The 21,813-nt window shown below is 44.2% G+C and overlaps 1 protein-coding gene across 1 annotated transcript in view; it reads left to right on the forward strand.

The window, feature by feature from the left end:
- The window catches only part of LOC140464775 (putative protein MSS51 homolog, mitochondrial), a 34,523-nt gene that overhangs the window by 11,466 nt on the left and 1,244 nt on the right, over positions 1 to 21,813 (forward strand). The window contains exons 5-6 of the mRNA XM_072560268.1: positions 633 to 1,196; positions 21,431 to 21,524. Of these exons, the coding sequence (XP_072416369.1) occupies positions 633 to 1,196; positions 21,431 to 21,524 (658 nt within the window). The remainder of the gene's footprint in view (positions 1 to 632; positions 1,197 to 21,430; positions 21,525 to 21,813) is intronic.

A 21,813-nucleotide genomic window follows, 5' to 3' on the forward strand; every position in this document is an offset into this window, starting at 1 on the left:
GATTTTATTAGTAACTTTCAAAAGGGATATTGGATAATTGAAAAGTGTTGGGTGGAGGGGGGAAGGAGAGGGAGAGTCCATGCATCTGCAGAGCAGCAGAGGTTTAAGATCAGTGGCCTGCCCTATTGGGAGAAGATGGATTTCTGAGACTGGGAGAGCAAATCATATTTACCTTTTGAAAAAAGTAGTCCCATCTTGACCTGTTTGCTCATGTTCCTCATTCGAAATGGCCCACGTCCTACTCTCAGCTCCCATTCTCACTATTTCAGCTGCTCCTCTGTCCTGGCCTACTATCAATAATCCTTTCATCGGTTTACCCCTTTCATATCTCTCTCTCTCTCTGAGCTCTGTCTCCACCTATCTACTAACCTCCTCCCTTCACCCTCTACTGTGTCTCCAGTGTAAAATACCACATTTTCCTCGCTACTATCAGTTCTGATCCGAGATGTTAACTTCGCTTTCTCCCCACAGGTGCTATCAGTTTCGCCAGCAATTTCCGTTTTTGGTTCCTCTTTATCAACATTTGCTAAAACCCTGAGGGACCTCCTTCTGTTTGGTGAGGGGGGGGGGGGGGGGCCTTTAAATGTTGAAACCAGGTGATCACACATTGTTCAATGTTATTTACTACTCAGGTGATATTCCTTTTCCAAGTCTAAACTGGACGCAAGCTGTGTCGGAGGTAAATGGTTGGGATGCATGGTTCTTAATGCAAGAAGACCTGGATAGCAAACTCAGCACCATTCTGAATTGTAAGCACATGAAGATATTGTGGGAAAATGCTGGGAAGCCACAGCCTGAAGAGGAGGAGCTACTAGCGTCCATCAAACGGGTGACCACTGACTTCCTGGCAAGGCCGGTTGCGATTGGATTCGCCCTGCACCGTTTTGGCATCGACCCCTGTGAGAGGCCCGTCACCATTCACATTGTTGGTGCCTCTCACACAGAGACCCTGAGCGCCAGGCGTACGGATTATGATGAGCTGACTCGTATGTTTCCACACAACGATGGCATCGAGGTGGTCATGATTGGCCCCGAGGTTGTGGCAGGGCCAACTCTCTGGCCTCCCTTGGAGACCTACGCTGGCAGGAGGCGGGTGTATCTGAGCGGCTGGAAGGGGCTGTACCACGTGTACTGGGAAACAATGGTGGAGCCAGGACGTGCTGCCCGGCCTAGTCTGGTGGTAGGATTTCACCCAGGTGAGCCACCAATTCAATTCCGACAAAAAAAAAGCTGACCATCAAAGGGACAGTGCCAACTTAAAGAAAATCTTTTGCCTAATATTTTTCCCTTTACCGGTACAGATCCTATAACATCCATTACCACATCTTTATAGGATCTAGCATCATAGGGGTCAACAGCACTGAAAGAAAAATCCTACAGCTTGTCAAGTCTGTGCCAATCAACTACTTGATAATTCTCATCCCATTTTCCAACACTTGAACAACAGTCCTGTTTGTATTGGCATCACAAATGCACATCTAAATACTTTGTGAATGTATTGAGGGTTTTTACCTCTCCCAGGCAATGAATTCCAGATTCCCACCACCCTCACATCTCCTCCAAACCCACCGCGCCTTCCTTAAACCCATAGCCCCTGCTCATTGATCCCTCCACTATGGGAAAATGTTTCTTCCTATCAACACTGCCTATATCCCTCATAAGTTTAGATATCTCAAATCGTGTCTTCCCCAGGGCCCATCAGTATTCTATGCTCCAAGGAAAGCAACCCCAGTCTGTCCAATCCTGCTTCATAATTAAAACTCTCCAGCCTAGGGAACATTGCTGGTAAATCTTCTCTGCATCCTCTCCACTGAAAAACATCCCTCCTAGAATGTGAATTCCAGAACTGCACACAATACTCTATGTATTTGTTGTAAGCAATAAACTGCAGTCCAGCGTTTCCTCAATAGGAGTTGATAAACTTTATGTTTTGAGACCTCATGGAGCTCCTGATATTCCAAAACAGTCTCCAGATATAACATGAGTTTGTGTGTGTGGTCGGGGGTGGGGGGGCTGCAGGATGAGCAAAACAAAACTCATTGAACAGCTGGCAACTTCTATATCATTTCCCCAGGATTACCATTGCAGTTGTGGGAGTCTGGGAGAATCCCCAATTGTTTTGTATGATCACCATGGCACAGTGTTTATTGGCATGAAAATTCCCAATGACTACTTACCAAGAAAGGTCGTAGAATAAAGAAAGGCTGGAACTTTTTTCACTGGCGTGTAGGAGGTTGAGAGGCGACCTTATAGAGGTTTATGAAATAATGAGAGGTATAGACAGAGTTAATAGTTATTGTCTTTTCCCTAGGATGGGGGATTTCAAGACTACGGGGCACATTTTTATGGTGAGAGATTTAAAAAAGACATGAGGGGCAATTATTTTACACAGAGGGTGCTTTGTGTGTGGAATGAACTCCCTGAGGAGGTGATGGATGCAAGTACAATGCAACATGTAAAAGACACTTGGATAAGTATATGAATAGGAAAGGTTTGGAGGGATATGGGCCAGGAACAAGCTGGTGGGACTAGTTTAGTTTGGGATTACGTTCAGCATGGACTGGTTGGACCGAAGGGTCTGTTTCCATGTGTATGACTCTATGACTCTAATAGTTAAGCTTTTGTTTTTGACTGGTGCAGATGCAATGGGCCTTTTTCTGTGCTGTAGATCTCGATGGCTCTATGCCTTGCACAAGTGCAGGATGTTCCAAGATGTTTTATAGCCAATGAAATACTTCTGAAAGGTAGGAAATGTAACAGCACATTGACAAATGACAAAAATAGGGGGAAGGCAAGTGATGAAGATGACACAAAGAGGGATATGGACACGGTTAGGCGAGTGGGCAACATGGCAGATGCAATTTAATGTGGAAGACTTGATGTTATTAGATTAGATAACATTATAGTGTGGAAACAGGCCCTTCAGCCCAACAAGTCCACACTGACCCGCCGAAGCGCAACCCACCCATACCCCTACACTTACCCCTTACCTAACACTACGGGCAATTTAGCATGGCCAATTTACCTGACCTGCACATCTTTGGACTTTGGGAGGAAACCGCACCACCCGGAGGAAACCCACGCAGACACGGGGAGAACGTGCAAACTCCCCACAGTCAGTCGCCTGAGGCGGGAATTGAACCCAGGTCTCTGGTGCTGTGAGGCAGCAGTACTTTGACAGGAAGAACGGAGGAGCTGAATATTGTTTAGTTGGAGGAAAACTGCAGAATGTTGCAGCCCCAAGGGATTTGGGGGTACTTGCCCAAGAATCACAAGGAGCTAACATCCAGCTTTGGCCAATAGTACAGAAGGCAAATGGAATGTTGGCCTTTATTTCAAAGGAATGGTATTTATCAATAGGGATGTCTTGCTAAACAATACAAGGCACTAGTTAGAACATACCTGGAATATTTTGAACAGTTTTGGTCTCCTCATCTGAGAAAAGGTATCCTGGTATCTGGAGAAGATTCATTAGGTTGATTCTTGGTATTGAAGGTTCCTGTTCGCAGAAGGAATTAAGTAGACTGGGCCTGTGCTCCTTCGAGTTTGGAAGAAAGAGATTTTATTGAAACATATGAGATTCTTAGGTGGCTTGACAAAGTAAGTCCAGAAAGATTCACTCCTCTTGTGGGAATGTCTAGATGGTGTAATCTCAGTGTAAGGGCTCACCCAATTTAAGACAGAAGTGGGGAGGAAATTATTTTCTCTCAGAGAGTTGTGAATCTGTGGAATGCTTTATCACAGACAGCTGTTGAAACTTGTGCATCAAGGTTGACCTGGACAAATTTTTGGTCTGTAAGGGAGGCAAGGATTATGGGAACAGTGGAAATCAGTCATGATCCTATTGAATGGCAGAGTTTACATCTGCTGCTACTTCTTGTTGTCTTACTGCTCTGATAAAAATAGAACCACCCTCTCCTGCATAGTCTTTTACATCTGTACCAGGCAGGTGGGATATTATCCCACCCAAAAGACGGAACTTCAAACAGTGTGGCACTCCCTCATTGCTGCACTGGAGGATCAGCCTAGATGTTGTCCTCTTGGTTGTGGCCTTTGGACTCTGAGGCAGGAATATTCCCCTCTGAGCGACAGCTGGCAGTTTGGGATGTATAAAATGGGATTGCCAGAGAGCAGAGTACCCTCTGATGGGTGCTGCATGGGAACGTAGGATGATTATAGCTCAGATGGAGGCCATTCAGCCCATCATATCTGCTCCTCTGAAAGGGCAATTCACTACGCGCTGCTGCCTCACCATTTTCCCACTGCCTGTCACATTTTCCCATTGTGGCTAATAATTCGCCTCTCCTTTGAATACTCAATAGATCCTATCTCTGTCACACATTTAGGCAGTGCATTTCATACTCTAAGCCCTCGCTGGATTAAAAAGATTTCCCGTGTATCATCAGTCGTTCTTTTGACAATTAATTTAAATCTGTGCCATCTGGTTCTCGCTCCTTCTCCAAATGGAAATTATTTCTGCCTTTTGTCCTGATTCCTTGTTATTTTGAATACCCCTCTCAAATCTCCTCTCAACCTTCACTTCTCCAAGGAGAAAAGTCTCAACCTGCTACATAACTTAAGTTTCACCATCCCAGGACTGTCCCTGTTTTTGTTGTGCATGGAAAAATACTTGGAGTCTGCTGAGTTAAGGAAGACATTAAATTTAGTTAAGAAACATCGTATGGCAGTTTTATCTTGCCACAAGGTCACAAGAGAGCACGATCATGTGACATCTCATCACATCATGTGATTCTGTGTCCTCTTTCCGTATCACAGTCACACTTAACCCCTGATAGTACAGCCCAGTGATGGGTCGGATCAGGAGAAACTGTTCTCAATATTGAGAACAGCCTGGGTACTGGGGGATTGGTCAAAGCAGTAACTATTATAGACCCGTTTTGAGCGGCAGGATGAAATTCATACCCTCTGGAGCATCTAACTTTACTTCTCAACGTAGATGAGTCCGCAAATTGCGTGTAAAGATGCCCCAGTTTGGCGTGCTATGTTTAGTTCTTGAAGTGGGTAATTAATAAGACCCTGCAGCATTAACCTAGGAAGAACATTAAGTTGTGCAGCAGTGAATCCTCCCAATCCTCACTAAGGTTACATTGAAGGTAATAAGATCTAATCCAAAGGACTGAGACACTGCAGCTATCTGGTTACTGAGGGGGAGGCTGAGAATTGCCCAGTTTGCAGTGCACACATTCCTTCGTGTCATTAAATCGGCTCCCCAGCCAAGACAACAACCTCATAACCTTTTAGCTGTCCCACATAGACCAATGTAGACAAATAGATAATAACAAAATCCACCAGTGACGACAACTGAAATGCTGGCGATATACATCATCTTGAGAAAAGAATTAATTGATACTTTGCAAAAGACCCTTCATTATCCTCATCATAAAAGATCTGATGAAAAATCATACTTAAAATATTGACCTTGTTCTCTTCAAAAGAACACTGCCAGAAGTTTCTACTTTGGTAAATCAGCCTGAAGCATCATAATATCGCCTCAAAGACTTGTCCTCCAGGGATTCTTTTCTGCATTGAGTTCCAGGAGACATTTAAATAATAAATTTATTAAACGTAAATTTTTACTAAATTTATTTGGCCAGTTTCTCTCATCACGATGGGTTTGGAAATGAATGTCACTGAACTACTGATCAAGAATTTTGTCAGACTTGCTCCTGCACTGATATTTTGACATACTGCCTGTTAATGGCGGTTAATGCAGACTGTCACACTAATTGTGAATGGGAGCAGCTCCAATGAAATTGCCAACTATTGTCCTTTTCAAATATTTCTTCAACGAGAAGCACATATTACTTTCCAGATTTCCTGGTCAATATTTCCTGGCATCACTGAAGAAGGACAGACTAATCTGGCCGGTATCATGTTGTTGTTTATGGGACCATGCTGGGCCCAAATCAGCTGTCGTGCTTTGCACATTGCAACAGCGGCTACACTTCAAAACTTTCAATGGTTGTAAATTACTTCGGAATGTCCTGAGGTTGGAAAGGCACTATAGAAATGCCTACCATAGTAATGTCATAGAATGTAGGGACCGAGTGCTTTGTTGCTAAGTTTGCAGATGGATAGTTGGAGGAACGGATCATGCTGAGGAATCCAGGAGGCTGCAATGGTCTTGGACAGGCTAGGAGAGTGGGTGGCAGATGGAATGCCGTGTGTGAAAATGTGAGGAAGGATTCCTACTTTGATAGGAAAAATAGAGGCGACTACTATTTCCTAACTGGGGAAAGGTTTTGGAAATCTGATGCATAAAGGGATTTGGGAGATCAGGATTCTCTTAAGGTTAGTCTTCAGGTTCAGTTGGCAGCTGGGAAGGCAAATGAAAAGTTAGCATTCATCTTAAAAGCTCTCAACTGCAACAGCAGAGATGTACTGTTGAGGCAGCAGAAGGATCAGGTCAGACTGCATTTGTGAGCAGTTTTGAGGCCCCGTATCTAAGCAAGGAGGGAGTCCAGAGGAGGTTTACAAGAGTGATGCTGGGAATGAAGGGCTTGCCACATCAGGAGCAGCTGAGGACTCTGGGTCTGTACTTGATGGAGTTTAGAGGTTAAGGGAGAGATCCAATTGAAACTTAGAGAAGAATGAGAAGCCAGGATAGCGTGGACGTGGAGAAAATGCTTCCACGAGTAGGAGAGACTAGGACTCAAGGGCACAGCCTCAGAGTGAAGAGACGTCTCTTTAGAACTGAGATGAAGAGGAATTTCTTCAGCCTGAGGGTGGTGAATCTGTGGAACAGATTGCTGCAGAACGTTGCTGTGGCTTTTTTTAAAAAGAAATGATTGCATAGGAGGTGGGTTTCACTGGCCAAACCATTCGTTGCTCATCCCTAATTCTCCTGGAAGTGAGTGGTATTGCCAGGCAGTTCAGAGTCAACGACATTGCTGTGGTTTAGGAATCACATGTTGGCCAGACCAGGTAAGGATGGCAGATTCCCTTCCCTAAAGAGCATAAGTGAACCAGATGGGATTTTAACAACAATCAATGAGAGTGTTTTAGGGTCACCATCACTGCACCTAGCTTTCAATTCCAGATTTAGTCACTGGATTCAAATTTTACCAGTTGCAGTGGTGAGGTTTGAAGCTCTGCCCCTGAACATCAGTCTGGGCTTTTGGATTACCAGTCCAGTGCTATCTTCACTGTAGCACAATCCTCTCACTTTGCCATAGGCTAACTGAGTCAGTAATCGGTGAGGGAACAAAACCAACGTAATTAGTGTTTTTGTCAATCGGCAACACAAATTCAGAACCTTTCTTGGCTGAGTGGTTTGGAACTACATCTGGAGTTTTTATTTTGTTCTATTCATTCACAAGATGAGGACATCACTGGCTAGGCCAGCATTTATTGTCCAGGGGGCAGTTAAGAGTCAACCACATTGCTGTGGTTCTGGAGTCACATGTAACCTAGACCAGGTAAGGATGGCCGTTTGCTTCCCTGAAGGGAATTAGTGAACCAGATGGGTTTGTCTTGACAATCGGCAATGGGTTCATGGTCAGCATTAGTTCCGGATTTTTATTGAATTCAAATTTCGCCATTTGCTGAGGTGGGCTTTGAACCCAGGTTTATTAGCCTGAGGTTCTGGATTAACAGATGGGCGACAATACCGTCCCCTTAAATCCACCTTGTACAAGCCCCTTCCACTTGTGCCCCCAGTAAGATGGTACGTTGATCACGAAATGGGCTGACAGCTGACATCTGAATGGTTGCAACAGATGCAGAAGTTCATAGGTTCAGATGAGAGGTCAGGTCCACCGCCAACATGACGCGATAGGAATGTCAAGCCAACAGGCTATAATTTACTGAGGATCTGAATTATCCAGCATATTCCCAAAGCATTACAAACCCAGATGGATGAGTCAATCTACAGAATTGATGAGGCAGCTCCTATTGGCTAGACAGCTTTTTAACCCCTTCACGCCCCTGGTTTCAGTGATATCCAACCGCTTCATTGTTGGAATTAGAAGTCCTTAATCAATAATAAAAGGAATGTAAAGTTGAATTCAGTAGATGTGAAGCTGGAAAAGCACGGCAGGTCAGACAAGAAGCAGGAAAGTCAACGTTTCGAGCTGAAACCGTTCTTCAGGACATTGACTTTCCTGCTCCTCGGATGCTCTCTGACCTGCTGTGCTTCTCCAGCTTCATATCTCTTGACTTTGGTTTCCAGCATCTGCAGCCCTTACAGTCTCTAAATTTGAGTTCCCTGATCATTTAGCTCATGAGTGAAAGTCAAGACATGAGACCAATGTGAAGGAAACAAATTAAGATCTTATTAATTCGCAAATGGAATGTGGGCATCACTGGCTGACCAGCATTTATTACCCGTCCCTAGTTGCCCTCAAGACAGTGGTGGTGAGCTGCCTTCCTGAACCGCTGCAGTCAATTGTGGCATTCAATAAAATGGTGGAACTTTTCCAGTGTGGAAGGTGGCCATTCAGCCCATCATGTCTGCACGAGTTCTCCAAAATTACCAGCTTCCTTTGTGGTTTCTCCTGCCTAATCCTCATAACCAGGCATAGTGGTCTTTTTGGCCATACCTGATGGTCTCTTGGCCCAGCATGGCCTCAGCATTGACTTCCCGTCTCAAGGTGATTCCCTGATGTGCAGTCCCACCGTGGCTAAGCACTTAAGGAGGTAATGTTTGAACTTGCAGCTTTATTTCTTTATTCTTGACTTAAAACTAAGAAGGTCTGCAATGTGTGACTTTTAACCTTATTTCATATGTTTTAATTATAACTATAATTATTGCAATGTTCAGCTTTTAACTTTGTTCTTACTTTCTACTTTGTTCTTAAGATCCTGTGCCTAGGTACTTGCACCTAAGATGGCTCATTGTGTGGCAACTTCATTCACTTCTGCAAGCAACTACAGGTTATATGACTGTCACCTAATTCACCACACGGATTGTTAGAAGCACTGTGGTCTGTCTCCTAAAAAAAATCCTTCTTTACTGAGCTCAAGTCACTACAACAATGTCACATTTAGGTAGTAACAAAAACAGAAGTTGCTGGAGAAGCTCAGCAGGTCTGGCAGCATCCGTGGAGAGAAATCAGAGTTAACGTTTCGGGACCTTCCTCAGAACTTCCTCAGTTAACTCAGACTAACTCTGATTTCTCTCCACAGATATTGCCAGACCTGCTGAGCGTTTCCAGCACCTTCTGTTTTTCTTTCTGAGTTCTTTCTGAGTTCTGCAGTTCTTTCAGTTTTCACAGCAGGCAGTGCTTGCCACATCAATCAATTATTCATCATTTTAGACCCATATATAACAGTCGGTCAGAATATCCACTCACAGAATGTACCGGAATGTTGTTTCTGACCGTGTCCACTACTGGACTCCACTCAGAGTGGAAGCTGTAGTCTCATTAATCTTTGGTTCTTCTGGACACTCCATTATTTATTTCCAGCAATAGATCATTTGACAATAACACCAGTCACCATGAGTTCTACATTGTTCCACCTCTAAATGCCTGCAGCATTGTGAGCCATTCTCATTCCGCACTGGTTTCCAAGGAAGTACTTCACATAGTTTTACCAAGTAGTATTTGGCTGGTTTGCTTTATCACCATACTTCTGACAAACTGATAATCGGATATGCCAAGTCTTTGATCTTGTTGACCTTGTAATGTTCTCTTAACCTTAACGTGAAAGGACAAGAGAGATCAGCATTTTGGCGTGATTAGCTTATCATCACTGCAGCGGGAAGAGAATTTTGCAACATAGAGTAATGCATTCCTCTTTAATTATCAAAGTGATCCTGTGATGGTGCTGAACATTCATATAGGCGGACTAACTAGGCTTTCAATATATAGCATTTAATAGTCTATCAAAATCCAGAATAATCCCTTGTTGGGTATTATGGATGAAAGAAAGAACATGCAAATTGTTCTATATCACTTTTCATGATTTTAGTGTCGCAAACTGTATTACAGTCCATAAAGTACCGTTGGAATATAGTCACTATTGTATGAAACATGGCAACCGAGTTGTGCACAGCAAGCCTTTACAAACAGCAATGTAATAACGATCAGATAATCTTTGTTTTTACATTATTGAGGTTGAGGGATAAACATTGACCAGGACACTGGATGAACTCACTGTTCTTGAACTGGTGCACTGGGTGCATCTTGCTGACAGCTCAGCTACAAGGGGGTGTTGTTGTTCACCCAGAGCCCCCTGCGTTTTATGTTTGGAGCTTGCAAGGTTTTGAGTGTAGATTGTGGCTCCACCACAACGCACTCATCAGCAACAAGGAAGAAAAAAAGCCCCTGTTTAGCCAATAACACAATACTCTGACTAATAAAGGAAGCCAATAACTATAGTCCCACTGTCCTGCCTCTGAATAGACAGAGCCCAAAGTATGTTAGAAATCTGGAACTGGTGGTATTTTCCCAGGTGACCCACTCCTTGTGGTATTTGCCACCTCTACCAATATACAGTACAGGGTAAGATTTTTTGAACTAAGTCAATGCCACCAATCATCCTTTGCCTTTGGTTTATATTAAGTGTTGAGAGGTAAAGTATATAGCACCGTGGAATTTGACAGAAGGCTCTTTGATAACAGGAAGGGCTTCTGCATGAGTACAATTGCAAGAAGTACAATTACATTACTTCAGGTAAAATTATCAGGACGTTGGTACAGATAAAAAGTTTCAAAAGCTGATTGGGTACAGATGTTCGCAGGTAAAGGGACGGCTGGAAAATGGGAAGCCTTCAGAAATGAGATAACGAAAATCCAGAGAAAGCATATTCCTGTTAGGGTGAAAGGGAAGGATGATAGGTGTAGGGAATGCTGGACAACAAAAGAAATTGAGGGTTTGGTTAAGAAGAAGAAGGAAGCATGTGTCAGGTATAGACAGGATGGATTGAGTGAATCCTTAGAAGAGTATAAAGGCAGTAGGAGTATACTTAAGAGGGAAATCAGGAAGGCAATAAGCGGACATGACAGCTTTGGCAAATAGAATTAAGGGGAATCCAAAGGAATTTCACAAGTACATTAAGGATAAAAGGGTGAGAATAGGGCCCCTCAAAAATCAACAAGGTGGCCTTTGTGTAGAGCCGCAGAAGGTGGGGGAGATACTAAACGAGTATTTTACATCAGTGTTTGCTGTGGAAAAGGACATGGAAGATATAGAATGTTGGGAAATGGATTGTGACATCTTGCAAAATGTCCAGATTACAGAGGAACAAATGTTGGATGTCTTGAAACGCATACAAGTGGATAAATCCCCAGGACCTGATCAGGTTCCCCATGGGAGACTGATTAGCAAGGTTGGATCTCATGGAATACAGGGAAAACTAGCCATTTAGATACAGAACTGGCTCAAAGGTAGAAGACAGAGGGTGGTGGTGGAGGGTTGTTTTTCAGACTGGAGGCCTGTGACCAGTGGAGTGCCACAAGGATCGGTGCTGGGTCCTCTACTTTTTGTCATTTACATAAATGATTTCGATGCGAGCATAAGAGGTACAAATGGTAAGTTTGCAGATGATACCAAAATTGGAGGTGTACTGGACAGCGAAGAGGGTTATCTCAGATTACAACAGGATCTTGACCAGCTGGGCCAATGGGCTGAGAAGTGGCAGATGGAGTTTAATTCAGATAAATGCGAGGTGCTGCATTTTGGGAAAGCAAATCTTAGCAGGACTTATACACTTAATGGTAAGGCCCTCGGGAGTGTTGCTGAACAAAGAGACCTTGGAGTGCAGGTTCATAGCTCCTTGAAAGTGGAGTCGCAGGTAGATAGGATAATGAAGAAGGTGTTTGGTGTGCTTTCCTTTATTGGTCAGAGTATTGAGTACAGGAGTTGGGAGGTCACGTTGCGGCTGTTCAGGACATTGGTTAGGCCACTGTTGGAATATTGCGTGCAATTTTGGTCTCCTTCCTATCGGAAAGATGTTGTGAAACTTGAAAGGGTACAGAAAAGATCTACAAGGATGTTGTCAGGTTGGAGGATTTGAGCTACAGGGAGAGGCCGAACAGGCTGGGGCTGTTTTCCCTGGAGCATCGGAGGCTGAGGGGTGACCTTATAGAGGTTTACAAAATTATGAGGGGCATGGATAGAATAAATAGGCAAAGTCTTTTCCCTGGGGTTAGGGAGTCCAGAACTAGAGGGCATAGGTTTACGGTGAGAGGGGAAAGATATAAAAGAGACCTAAGGGGCAACTTTTTCACGCAGAGGGTGGTGTGGGTATGGAATGAGCTGCCAGACAAAGTGATGGAGGCTGGGACAATTGCAATATTTAAGAGGCATTTGGATGGGTATATGAATAGGAAGGGTTTGGAGGGATGTGTGCCGGGTGCTGGCAGGTTGGGATATCTGGTCGGCATGGTCGGGTTGGACCGAAGGGTCTGTTTCCATGCTGTACATCTCTATGACTCTATGAGGTCCACCCTAGAATCTGTGGGAAACTAAGGAAGTGATTGCTGGGCCTCTTGCTGAGATATTTGTATCATCGATAGTCACAGGTGAGGTGCCAGAAGATTGGAGGTTGGCTAACATGGTGCCACTATTTAAGAAAGATGGTAAGGACAAGCCAGGGAACTATAGACCAGTGAGCCTGACGTTGCTGGTGGGCAAGTTGTTGGAGGGAATCCTGACGGACATGATGTAAATGTATTTGGAAAGGCAAGGACTGATTAGGGATAGTCAACATGGCTTTGTGCGTGGGAAATCATGTCTCACAAACTTAATTGAGTTTTCTGAAGAAGTAACAAAGAGGATTGTTGAGGGCAGAGCAGTAGATGTGATCTATATGGACTTCAGTAAGGAGTTCGACAAGATTCCTCATGGGTGACTGGTTGGGAAGGTTAGATCTCATGGAATACAGGGAGAACTAGCCATTTGGATACACAACTGGCTCAAAGGTAGAAGACAGAGGGTGGTGGAGGGTTGTTTTTCAGACTGGAGGCCTGTGACCAGTGGAGTGCCACAACGATCGGTGCTGGGTCCACTGTTTTGCGTCATTTATATAAATGATTTGGATTTGAGCTTAAGAGGTATAGTTCGTAAGTTTGCAGATGATACCAAAATTGGGGGTGTAGCGGACAGTGAAGAAGGTTACATCAGATTACAACAGGATCTTGATCAGATGGGCCAATGGGCTGAGAAGTGGCAGATGGAGTTTAATTTAGATAAATGCGAGGTGCTGCATTTTGGGAAAGCAAATCTTAGCAGGATTTAAGGTCCTAGGGAGTGTTGCTGAACAAAGTGACCTTGGAGTGCAGGTTCATAGCTCCTTGAAAGTGGAGTCACAGGTGGATAGGATAGTGAAGAAGGCAAAAACAATGACTGCAGATGCTGGAAACCAGATTCTGGATTAGTGTTGGTATGCTTTCCTTTATTGGTCAGAGTATTGAGTACAGGAGTTGGGAGGTCATGTTGCGGCTGTTCAGGACATTGGTTAGGCCACTTTTGGAATATTGTGTGCAATTCTGGTCTCCTTCCTATCGGAAACCTGAAAGTGTTCAGAAAAGATTTCCAAGGATGTTGCCAGGGTTGGAGGATTTGAGCTATAGGGAGAGGCTGAATAGGCTGGGGCTATTTTCCCTGGAATGTCAGAAGCTGAGGGGTGACCTTCTAGAGGTTTTCAAGATCATGGGAGGCATGGATAAGGTAAATAGACAAAGTGGGTGGGAGTCCAGAACTAGGTTTAAGGTGAGAGGTGACAGATATAAAAGAGACCTAAGGGGCAACTTTTTCATGCAGAGGGTGGTACGTGTATGGAATGAGCTGCCAGAAGAAGTGGTGGAGGCTGGTACAATTGCAACATTTAAGAGGCATTTGGATGGGTCTATGAATAGGAAGGGTTTGGTGAGATATGGGCTGGGTGCTGGCAGGTGGGACTAGATTGGGTCGGGATATCTGGTCGGTGTGGACGGGTTGAACTGAAGGGATGCTGTACATCTCTATGACTCTATGACTCTTATCTGCTTCTTCCGAAAGCTAGAACTGCATGTCTCCATTTACTGAATGTGTGTGATATCGATCAGACGGATAGAGCCAATGTACCATGTATGTGAAGGCCTTCAGAAGCATTTCCTAATACAACAAGGAAGGAACCATCATGACATTGAAGACATTGCTGGGTGTACACCTGAAATGCCTTCATAGATACAGTTGGAAAGTGAGATTAGATTAGACCGGATGGCTAATTTTCAGCTGTCATCGAATGAATAAATCTGTTGTAATTGTTCTGAAGGAGTTAATGTTGGAGGCATCTGGTGTTTTAGACTGCGAAACCATGCAATTACTCACCAGAAGCTGTAACTTGTCCCTATTGCTATCCTGGAATAAACTGCATCTCATTTAAAACAAGAACCTCTTCTTGTTAAGATGCAATTGGAGGCAGGAAACTGGTCCAGCCATTCGCTCCCAGTGGTTGGCCTCCCAAAACCTGATGTGATAGGCTCCTGCTGTCCATTCAACAAGGATGGCGTTGAAAAAGCACAGCCAGTCAGGCAGCATCTGAGCAGCAGGAGAAATGTTGTTGATGTTTCAAGCATAAGCTCTTCATCAGGATGCTCTAAACAGTTGACTCTCCTGCTCTTCGGATGTTGCCTGACCTGCTGTGCTTTTCCAGCACCATCCAGCATCTGCAGCGGTCACTTTCTCCATCTGTCGATTGTTTTGATTCTGTGGTTGTGCAAGTAAGCAAATGATTACATTTTTATCATCTCTTCACAAAGTTCCAAAACGCAGTCATTGTTGTGAGCAGACAGACATTTCCCACACAAGATCCCAGCTCAAAATGAATGGATGACCAGATAGACTGTTTTGGTGGTGTTGCTTGCAGAGTGAAGCTTGGACAAGACACTTAAGGGAGTTTATGCTCTTACAGAGTCATAGAGATGTACAGCACGGAAACAGACCCTTCAGTCCAACTCATCCATGCCAAACAGATTTCCTAACCTAATCTAGTCCTATTTGCCAGCATTTGGCCCATATCCCTCTAAACCCTTCCTATTCATTTACCCATCCAGATTCCTTTTAAATATTGTAATTGTAACAGCCTCCACTGACAGCCCATTCCATACACGTACCACCCTCTGCATGAAAAGGTTGCCCTTTAGGTCCCTTTAAATGTTTCCCCTCTCACCTTAAACCTATGTCCTCTAATTTTGGATTCCCCTATCCTGGGGAAAAGACCTTTGCTATTCACCCTATCTGTGCCCCTTATGATTTTATAAACCTCTGTAAGGTCACCCCTCAGCCTCCGACACTCCAGGGAAAACAGCCCCAGCCTATTCAGCCTCTCCCTATAGCTCAAACCCTCCAATTTCCTTGTAAATCTTTTCTGAACCCTTTCAAGTTACACAACATCCTTCAGGTAGGAGGGAGACCAGAGCTGAATGCAATATTCCTGAAGTGGCCTAATCAATGTATTTTCAGCCACAATATGACCTCCCAACTCCTAAACTCGATGCACTGACCAATAAAGGCATCTTTGAATAGTGCTGTGAGATTCTCAATGTTGCCCTTTACCAGGCAGTCCGAAGGCTGATTTAGTGGCCTTGAAATTTGTACACCCTACCTCGAATGCCACTCCCTCCCACGATCCCACCATTGGTTGGTCATCAAGTAATTGCTTTCCTACACCAGTTTGAAAAATGAACAAGCTTTCCTTTATCTGACTGAATTATGCTGGAATGTCAACCAAGCAACCTTCTCCTCATGTTACATGCATTTGCAGCAATAAAACTGTGAACCAAAAATTAAAGAGAAGCTACTTTAATGCGGCAGTGATTTTTCTCCAATGTTGATCGATGTGGCACAAGAGGAGAACTAGGGATTGAGCCTTGAGTCAGGAGTTGGTAATTGGGCGGCCATGTTGGTGTGAGTGATAACCAGGCCGAGAATGATGGGTAAGCAGTGGGAGATGATTCATAACTGGGTCACAGGTGATCAATAACCAAGTTTGGAACGGTTGATTACCTCGGCAGGGGTTTGATCTGTGACGGTCAGTGGTCAGTAACCAGTTTGGGAGTGATTACTGACCAGTTGGAGGGGTAGGGAGTGACTATGGGTCTTTTCACGTGAAGTCAGGCTGGATATGCTGATCATCTGACTCCACAGTCAACGGGGAGCACATGAGGCACCCCCTCCTGGATCATCGTGCATGACCCTGAGCAAGTTCAGCACTCAATGGATGAACTGTTGGGCTGATAAGCGAAGCAAGGATTTAAAGGTCAGCTCCAAAGGAGGACATGGTGTAAGTGAGAGAACTTCCAAGGATTATTGTACTGAAGCCTGGCAGCCACCAATAAAACAAGATTTATCTTGATATTAAACCTCTATAAATAAGTGCGGAGAAGGAGAGAGCCACTATCATGTGGCATTCTTACAGGATTTTGTTTGGTCTAAAATTAAAATTGGAAAGATTTTAGTGCCACCTGACACTCCTGGACACTGACTGTGCCACTGTTTATGTAATGTTTTATTATAAGTTCTGTATTTGCAAGTTATCAGGTCAGTCATAGGAAGCAGAGATGGTGATGGCTACACTTCTTTTAAAGAAGATATTTGACAAGAGAGAGGGAGAACTGAACATTGATTCTTCCTGCTGAGTTGGTTAATCGTGTCCTGACCCAATTTTACTGTAGTTCCATCTACGCTGAGTTTCGATCATGAATATTCCCTTTGTATTTTTCCCCATATTTTCCTTGACCTGAGACCTCTTGGCTCTCGGTATTGTAAAGCCAGCCACTAGGTGGTGTACAAGGGCTGCTTTCTGTTGCCCTTCCTGGCCATTGGTGACTTTGGTGATTCATATTATGGGAAAATACACTGTTTAACACACAGTAGCACATGTAATTAGGGATCCAAATATACCCCCTCCATTTCGACAGCACTTTCAAAACAGTTGGAACTGGAAAGATAGTACTGGTTAAGGTAGTTCCTAATCTTAATAATACCATTAGGGATTAGCATCAAATTATTACAAAGTAACCAACTCACTTACAGTTCCAATTCTTGTGCTCAGATCCCTCTTTGATCTTCCTCTGTCTATCACTGTAACCTCTTTCAACCTTAAAACATTCCAGTAATGGCTAAGACAGTAAGATGACACCCCTAAACAAAACAAAAACATCCCAAAGGATAGCACTCTTGCTCTTTTACAATACAGTACCATAGATGGAACCTGAGTTAACATCTCATTGAAAAGATGGCACTGCTGACAACTCTCTAAGATCTCCACGTGCCTCCAGTTTTGACCTTCAGTGCTATCCTTTGTTCTCCCATTGGTGGTTGTTGCCTTCAGCAGTCACGGTCATTTCCTGTGGAGTTTGACCTCTCTGCCTCCTTTAGGTGCAGTGCAGCACCATCTTTAGGTCTTTTGGAATGGACTTTGAGGCTATGGCTGCCTTCTCAGTAATAACACCCCAAGGCGATATTTTGAAGCGAAGCATGGGGGTGCCCTGGCTTGGTATTTATTCAATGGAGATCTCAAAATGGATTTTCTAGTCACTGTGGCTCGTGGAATCTTGCTGTGCACTGCTGTCCTCCTTACAACAGTGAATCCACATCACAAGCATCATGCTGGCTGGAAGGTGTTTGGGATGTTTTGGGGATCATGAAAGATCCCAATTCATTCTTATATTTCATGAAAATTGACCTCTTTTGATCAAGCCTTTTAATCACCCATCCTGATATTGCCCTCTGAGACTCAGTGTCAGTATTTACAAGACAATGCACCTGTAAAGTGCTTTGTTGATGTTTTACCCCATTAAATGTGCCGTATAAGTGCATGTAGTTTTTGTTGCATAAAGAATAGGAATCGTAAACGGCCATTCGACCCTTTGGTCCTAGTCCACCATTCATTGAGATTATGGCTGACCTGATTGTGACCTCAACTGTACTTTATTGCCTGACTTCCCCACTCCCGCCACCACCACCACCACCACCATCCCCCATGAGCTGTAGACTTCCTCAGCAATCAGGAAGCTGTCCAACTCAGCGGTGACTGTCCCCCATGACTTAGCCTCCACTGCTGTCTGGAGGAGAGAATTCTAAACACTCTGAAAGGAGAAATTCCCCCTCAGCTCCGTCTTAAATGGGAGATCCTTTCTCACAAGTGCTGAAAGAGGGGGAGTGCCCATGTGTAGAGACAAAACCACTTGTGGGGTGCGGGGGTGGGGGGAGAGGTGGGGGAAGAGTGGTTAAGTTCTCTGACTCTAGCTTTTCCTGTTAGTCACCTCAGAAGGAGCTCCATGGAGATTGGGTAGGAAGGACATGCATTGGACAAAGTGGAGGTAAAATCCAAGGTGACAATGGGAGAGGGGTGGTGACTGAACACTTCTTAGGTAACAGTTGAAGGTGAAAATAAGTTTGTGTATTGGTTGCATGACTGGGGTTCTCAGCTAAACATGGTGGGCTTAGAATTCTTATCCTGACCCGATGATAGAAGAAGTCATATGTTAATAGTCATAAAGTCTCACAACATGGAAACAGGTCCTTCTGTCCACCATATCTATGCTTACCAACAAACACCAAACCACACTAATCCCATTCACCTGCACTCTGGCCAGGCATTTTAGATGCTTCTTAAATGTTGTGAGTGTATCTGCCTCCAACACGGTCTCAGGCAGTGCACTCCATATTTCTGCCACCTTTTCCTCAGATTTCCTCTTAGCCACTTACTCCTCACCTTAAAACTTATGCCCCCCCACTCTTAGACATGTCTACCATGGGGAAAAGATTCTCACGAGCTACCTTATCTGTACATAGAACATTACAGCGCAGTACAGGCCCTTCGGCCCTCTGTGTTGCACTAACCTGTGAAAACAATCTGAAGCCCATAGAACCTACAATATTCCATTTTCATCCATATGTTTACCCAATGACCATTTAAATGCACTTCAAGTTGGCGAGTCCACTACTGTTGCAGGCAGTCCATTCCACACCCCTACTACTCTCTGAGTAAAGAAACTACCTCTGACATCTGTCCTATACCCCTCATTTTAAAGCTATGTCCCCTCATCCTAGCCATCACCACCCAAGGAAAAAGGTTCCCACCGTCCATCCTATCTAACCCTCTGATTATCTTATACGTCTCAATTAAGTCATCTCTCAACCTTCTTCTCTCTAACGAAAACAGCCTCAAGTCCCTTGGTCTTTCCTCATAAGACCTTCCCTCCATACCATGCAACGTCCTGGTAAATCTCCGCAGCATCCTCTCCAGCTGTGTAAGTTTTTAAAGCAGTGGCATTGGGACTCTCATAACTGTGTATACTTCAATCAGATCCCCTCCCCCCCACCTCAATCTCCACTTTGAATTTGAGTCCAGGTGGATTTTGATATCTTTGTACTCATGGGGCCTGCCCAAGATCCCATCGTGGGATAGTGGAGGCATTAATGGGGATCTTTCAGGAATCGCTAGAATAATGGAGAGTCCCAGATGACTGGAAAATCCTGTTTAAAAAGAGAGTAAGGCAAAAGATGGAAAATTACAGACCAATTAGCCTAACCTTGGTCGTGGGTAAGATCCTAGAATCCATTGGGAAGGATGAGATTGCTGAATATTTGGAAGTGTATGGTAAAATAAGGCAGAGTCAGCATGGTTTCATCAAGGGGAGGTCATGCCTGACAAATCTGCTAGAATTCTTTGAGGAAGTAATGAGCAGGTTAGACCAAGGAGAGTCAGTGGATTTATCTACCTGGACTTCAAGAAGACCTTTGACAGAGTGCCACACAGGAGGCTGCTAAGTAAAATAAGAGCCCATGGTGTTAGAGACAAGGTGCTAGCATGGATAGAAACCTGGCTGTCTGGCAGAAAGCAGAGAGTGGGGATAAAAGGTTCCTTCTCAGGATGGCAGCCGGTGACAAGTGGTGTTCCGCAAGGCTCAGTGTTGGGACCACAACTTTTCACTTTATACATTAACGATCAGATGAAGGAACTGAGGGCATTCTGGCTACATTTGCAGATGATACAAAGATAGATAGAGGGACAGGTAGCATTGAGGAGGTGGGGAGGCTGCAGAAGGATTTGGACAGGTTAGGAGAGTGGGAGATGGAGTACAACGTGAGAAAGTGTGAGGTCATGCACTTTGGTAAGCACAATAGAGGCTTGGACTGTTTTCTAAATGGGGAGAAAATTCAGAAATCTGAACTGCAAAGAGACTTGGGAGTTCTGGTCCAGGATTCTCTCAAGATAAACTTGCAGGTTGAGTCAGTAGTTTGGAAGGCAAATGCAATGGTGGCATTTATTTTGAATAGGACTTGAATATAAAAGCAGGGAAGAACTTCTGAGGCTCTATAAGGCTTTGTTCAGACCACGTTTGGAGTATTGTGAGCGGTTTTGGGGCCCATATCTCAGGAAGGATGGAGTGTGTTCAGAGGAAGTTCACGAGAATGGTCCCAGGAATGAAAAGCTTAACATATGAGGAACGTTTGAGGACTCTGGGTCTATTCTCAATGGAGTTTAGAAGGATGAGGGGAGGATCTAATTGAAACATACAGAATATTGAATGGCCTGGGCAGAGTGGATGTTGGGAAGATGTTTCCATTGGTAGGTGAGACTAGGACCCAAGGGCACAGCCTTAGAGTAAAGGGAAGATCTTTTAGAATGGAAATAGGGAGAAACTTTTTGCCAGAGAGTGATGAATCTATGGAATTTACTGTCACAGAAGGCTGTGGAGGCCAGGTCAGTGAGTATATTTAAGTTGGAGATAGATAAGTTCCTGATTGTAAAGGGGATCAAGGGTTACGGGGAGAAAACGGGAGAATGGGGTTGGGAGACTTATCAGCCATGATTGAATAGCAGAGCAGACTCAGTGGGCTGAATGGCCTAAATTCTGCTCCTATGTCTCATGGTCTTCTCCCCCCACATTTTTAATTGGGTCTGCCTCAGTAAACCGATCCTTTGTGATACAGAGTGGAGGCACGCTAGTCCCTTCCCCTTGTGGATAACCAGGACTGAGAGAGTATTCCTGAGGGGGAAAAAAAAAACATCTGTCTACACTTTCTCATCAGGACAAGTGCAAGAACATCAGATTGCAAAAAGAACACCAATTTATACTGTGTGAGAAATTTATACTCATTGATCTAGGTGTCATCATGGGGAGGTTAATGCCACTCCCCAGGCTATTGTTTAATGTCGCTCCCTTTAACATTTGGTTATCTAGTGATTGTCCTGATTAAAGTCTATTGAGGGCATGCACTGTGTTAAAAGGTGAGGCCAGAAGGTTTGCAGACTGGGTGGAGGAGACGGCAGAACATGCAGAATGATGGGGGGGGGGAAGGAGAAGACTGAAGAAAGCAAGTCAAGACCTTGGATTGATTTTGATAGACACTATTGGCCTGGCAATGTCAATGAAGGATGCCATTGCTTGCACTGAGTAATTCACAAGCTCCAATGTTGGGTTGAACATGATCTATGCATATAATTCTAAACCAGTTTTCTCCATCCCCAGGGTTTCATGTTTCACAGGGTTTAGCTGAGGGATGGCTCCCGACTCTCCTACTACTGAGGGACTACAATATCCCATCTCTCTTTACAATGTACAGGTAAGGGCTCCCAGCTGCAGTTTTAATATTGTACCTGCTTTTCCTTAGCTAAAGAATTAAGGGGGTTTCACACCATTAGAGGGGGCAATCCAGCCAATCAAAGCCACATCAGCTGGGGAGAGTCCATTTAGCCCTTTCCCTGTCCTGTGGTATTCCCTTATCCTTTCATGGGACATGGGTGTTCCTAATTGCCTTTTAAGAGTATGATTAAGGGTTAATCACATTGCTGTGGGTCTGGAATTATATGTAGACCAGACCAGGTCAGGACAGTGGATCTCTTTTATGATAA

Source organism: Chiloscyllium punctatum, chromosome 40 (genome assembly GCF_047496795.1).
Source record: "Chiloscyllium punctatum isolate Juve2018m chromosome 40, sChiPun1.3, whole genome shotgun sequence".
NCBI classification, from domain to species: domain Eukaryota; kingdom Metazoa; phylum Chordata; class Chondrichthyes; order Orectolobiformes; family Hemiscylliidae; genus Chiloscyllium; species Chiloscyllium punctatum.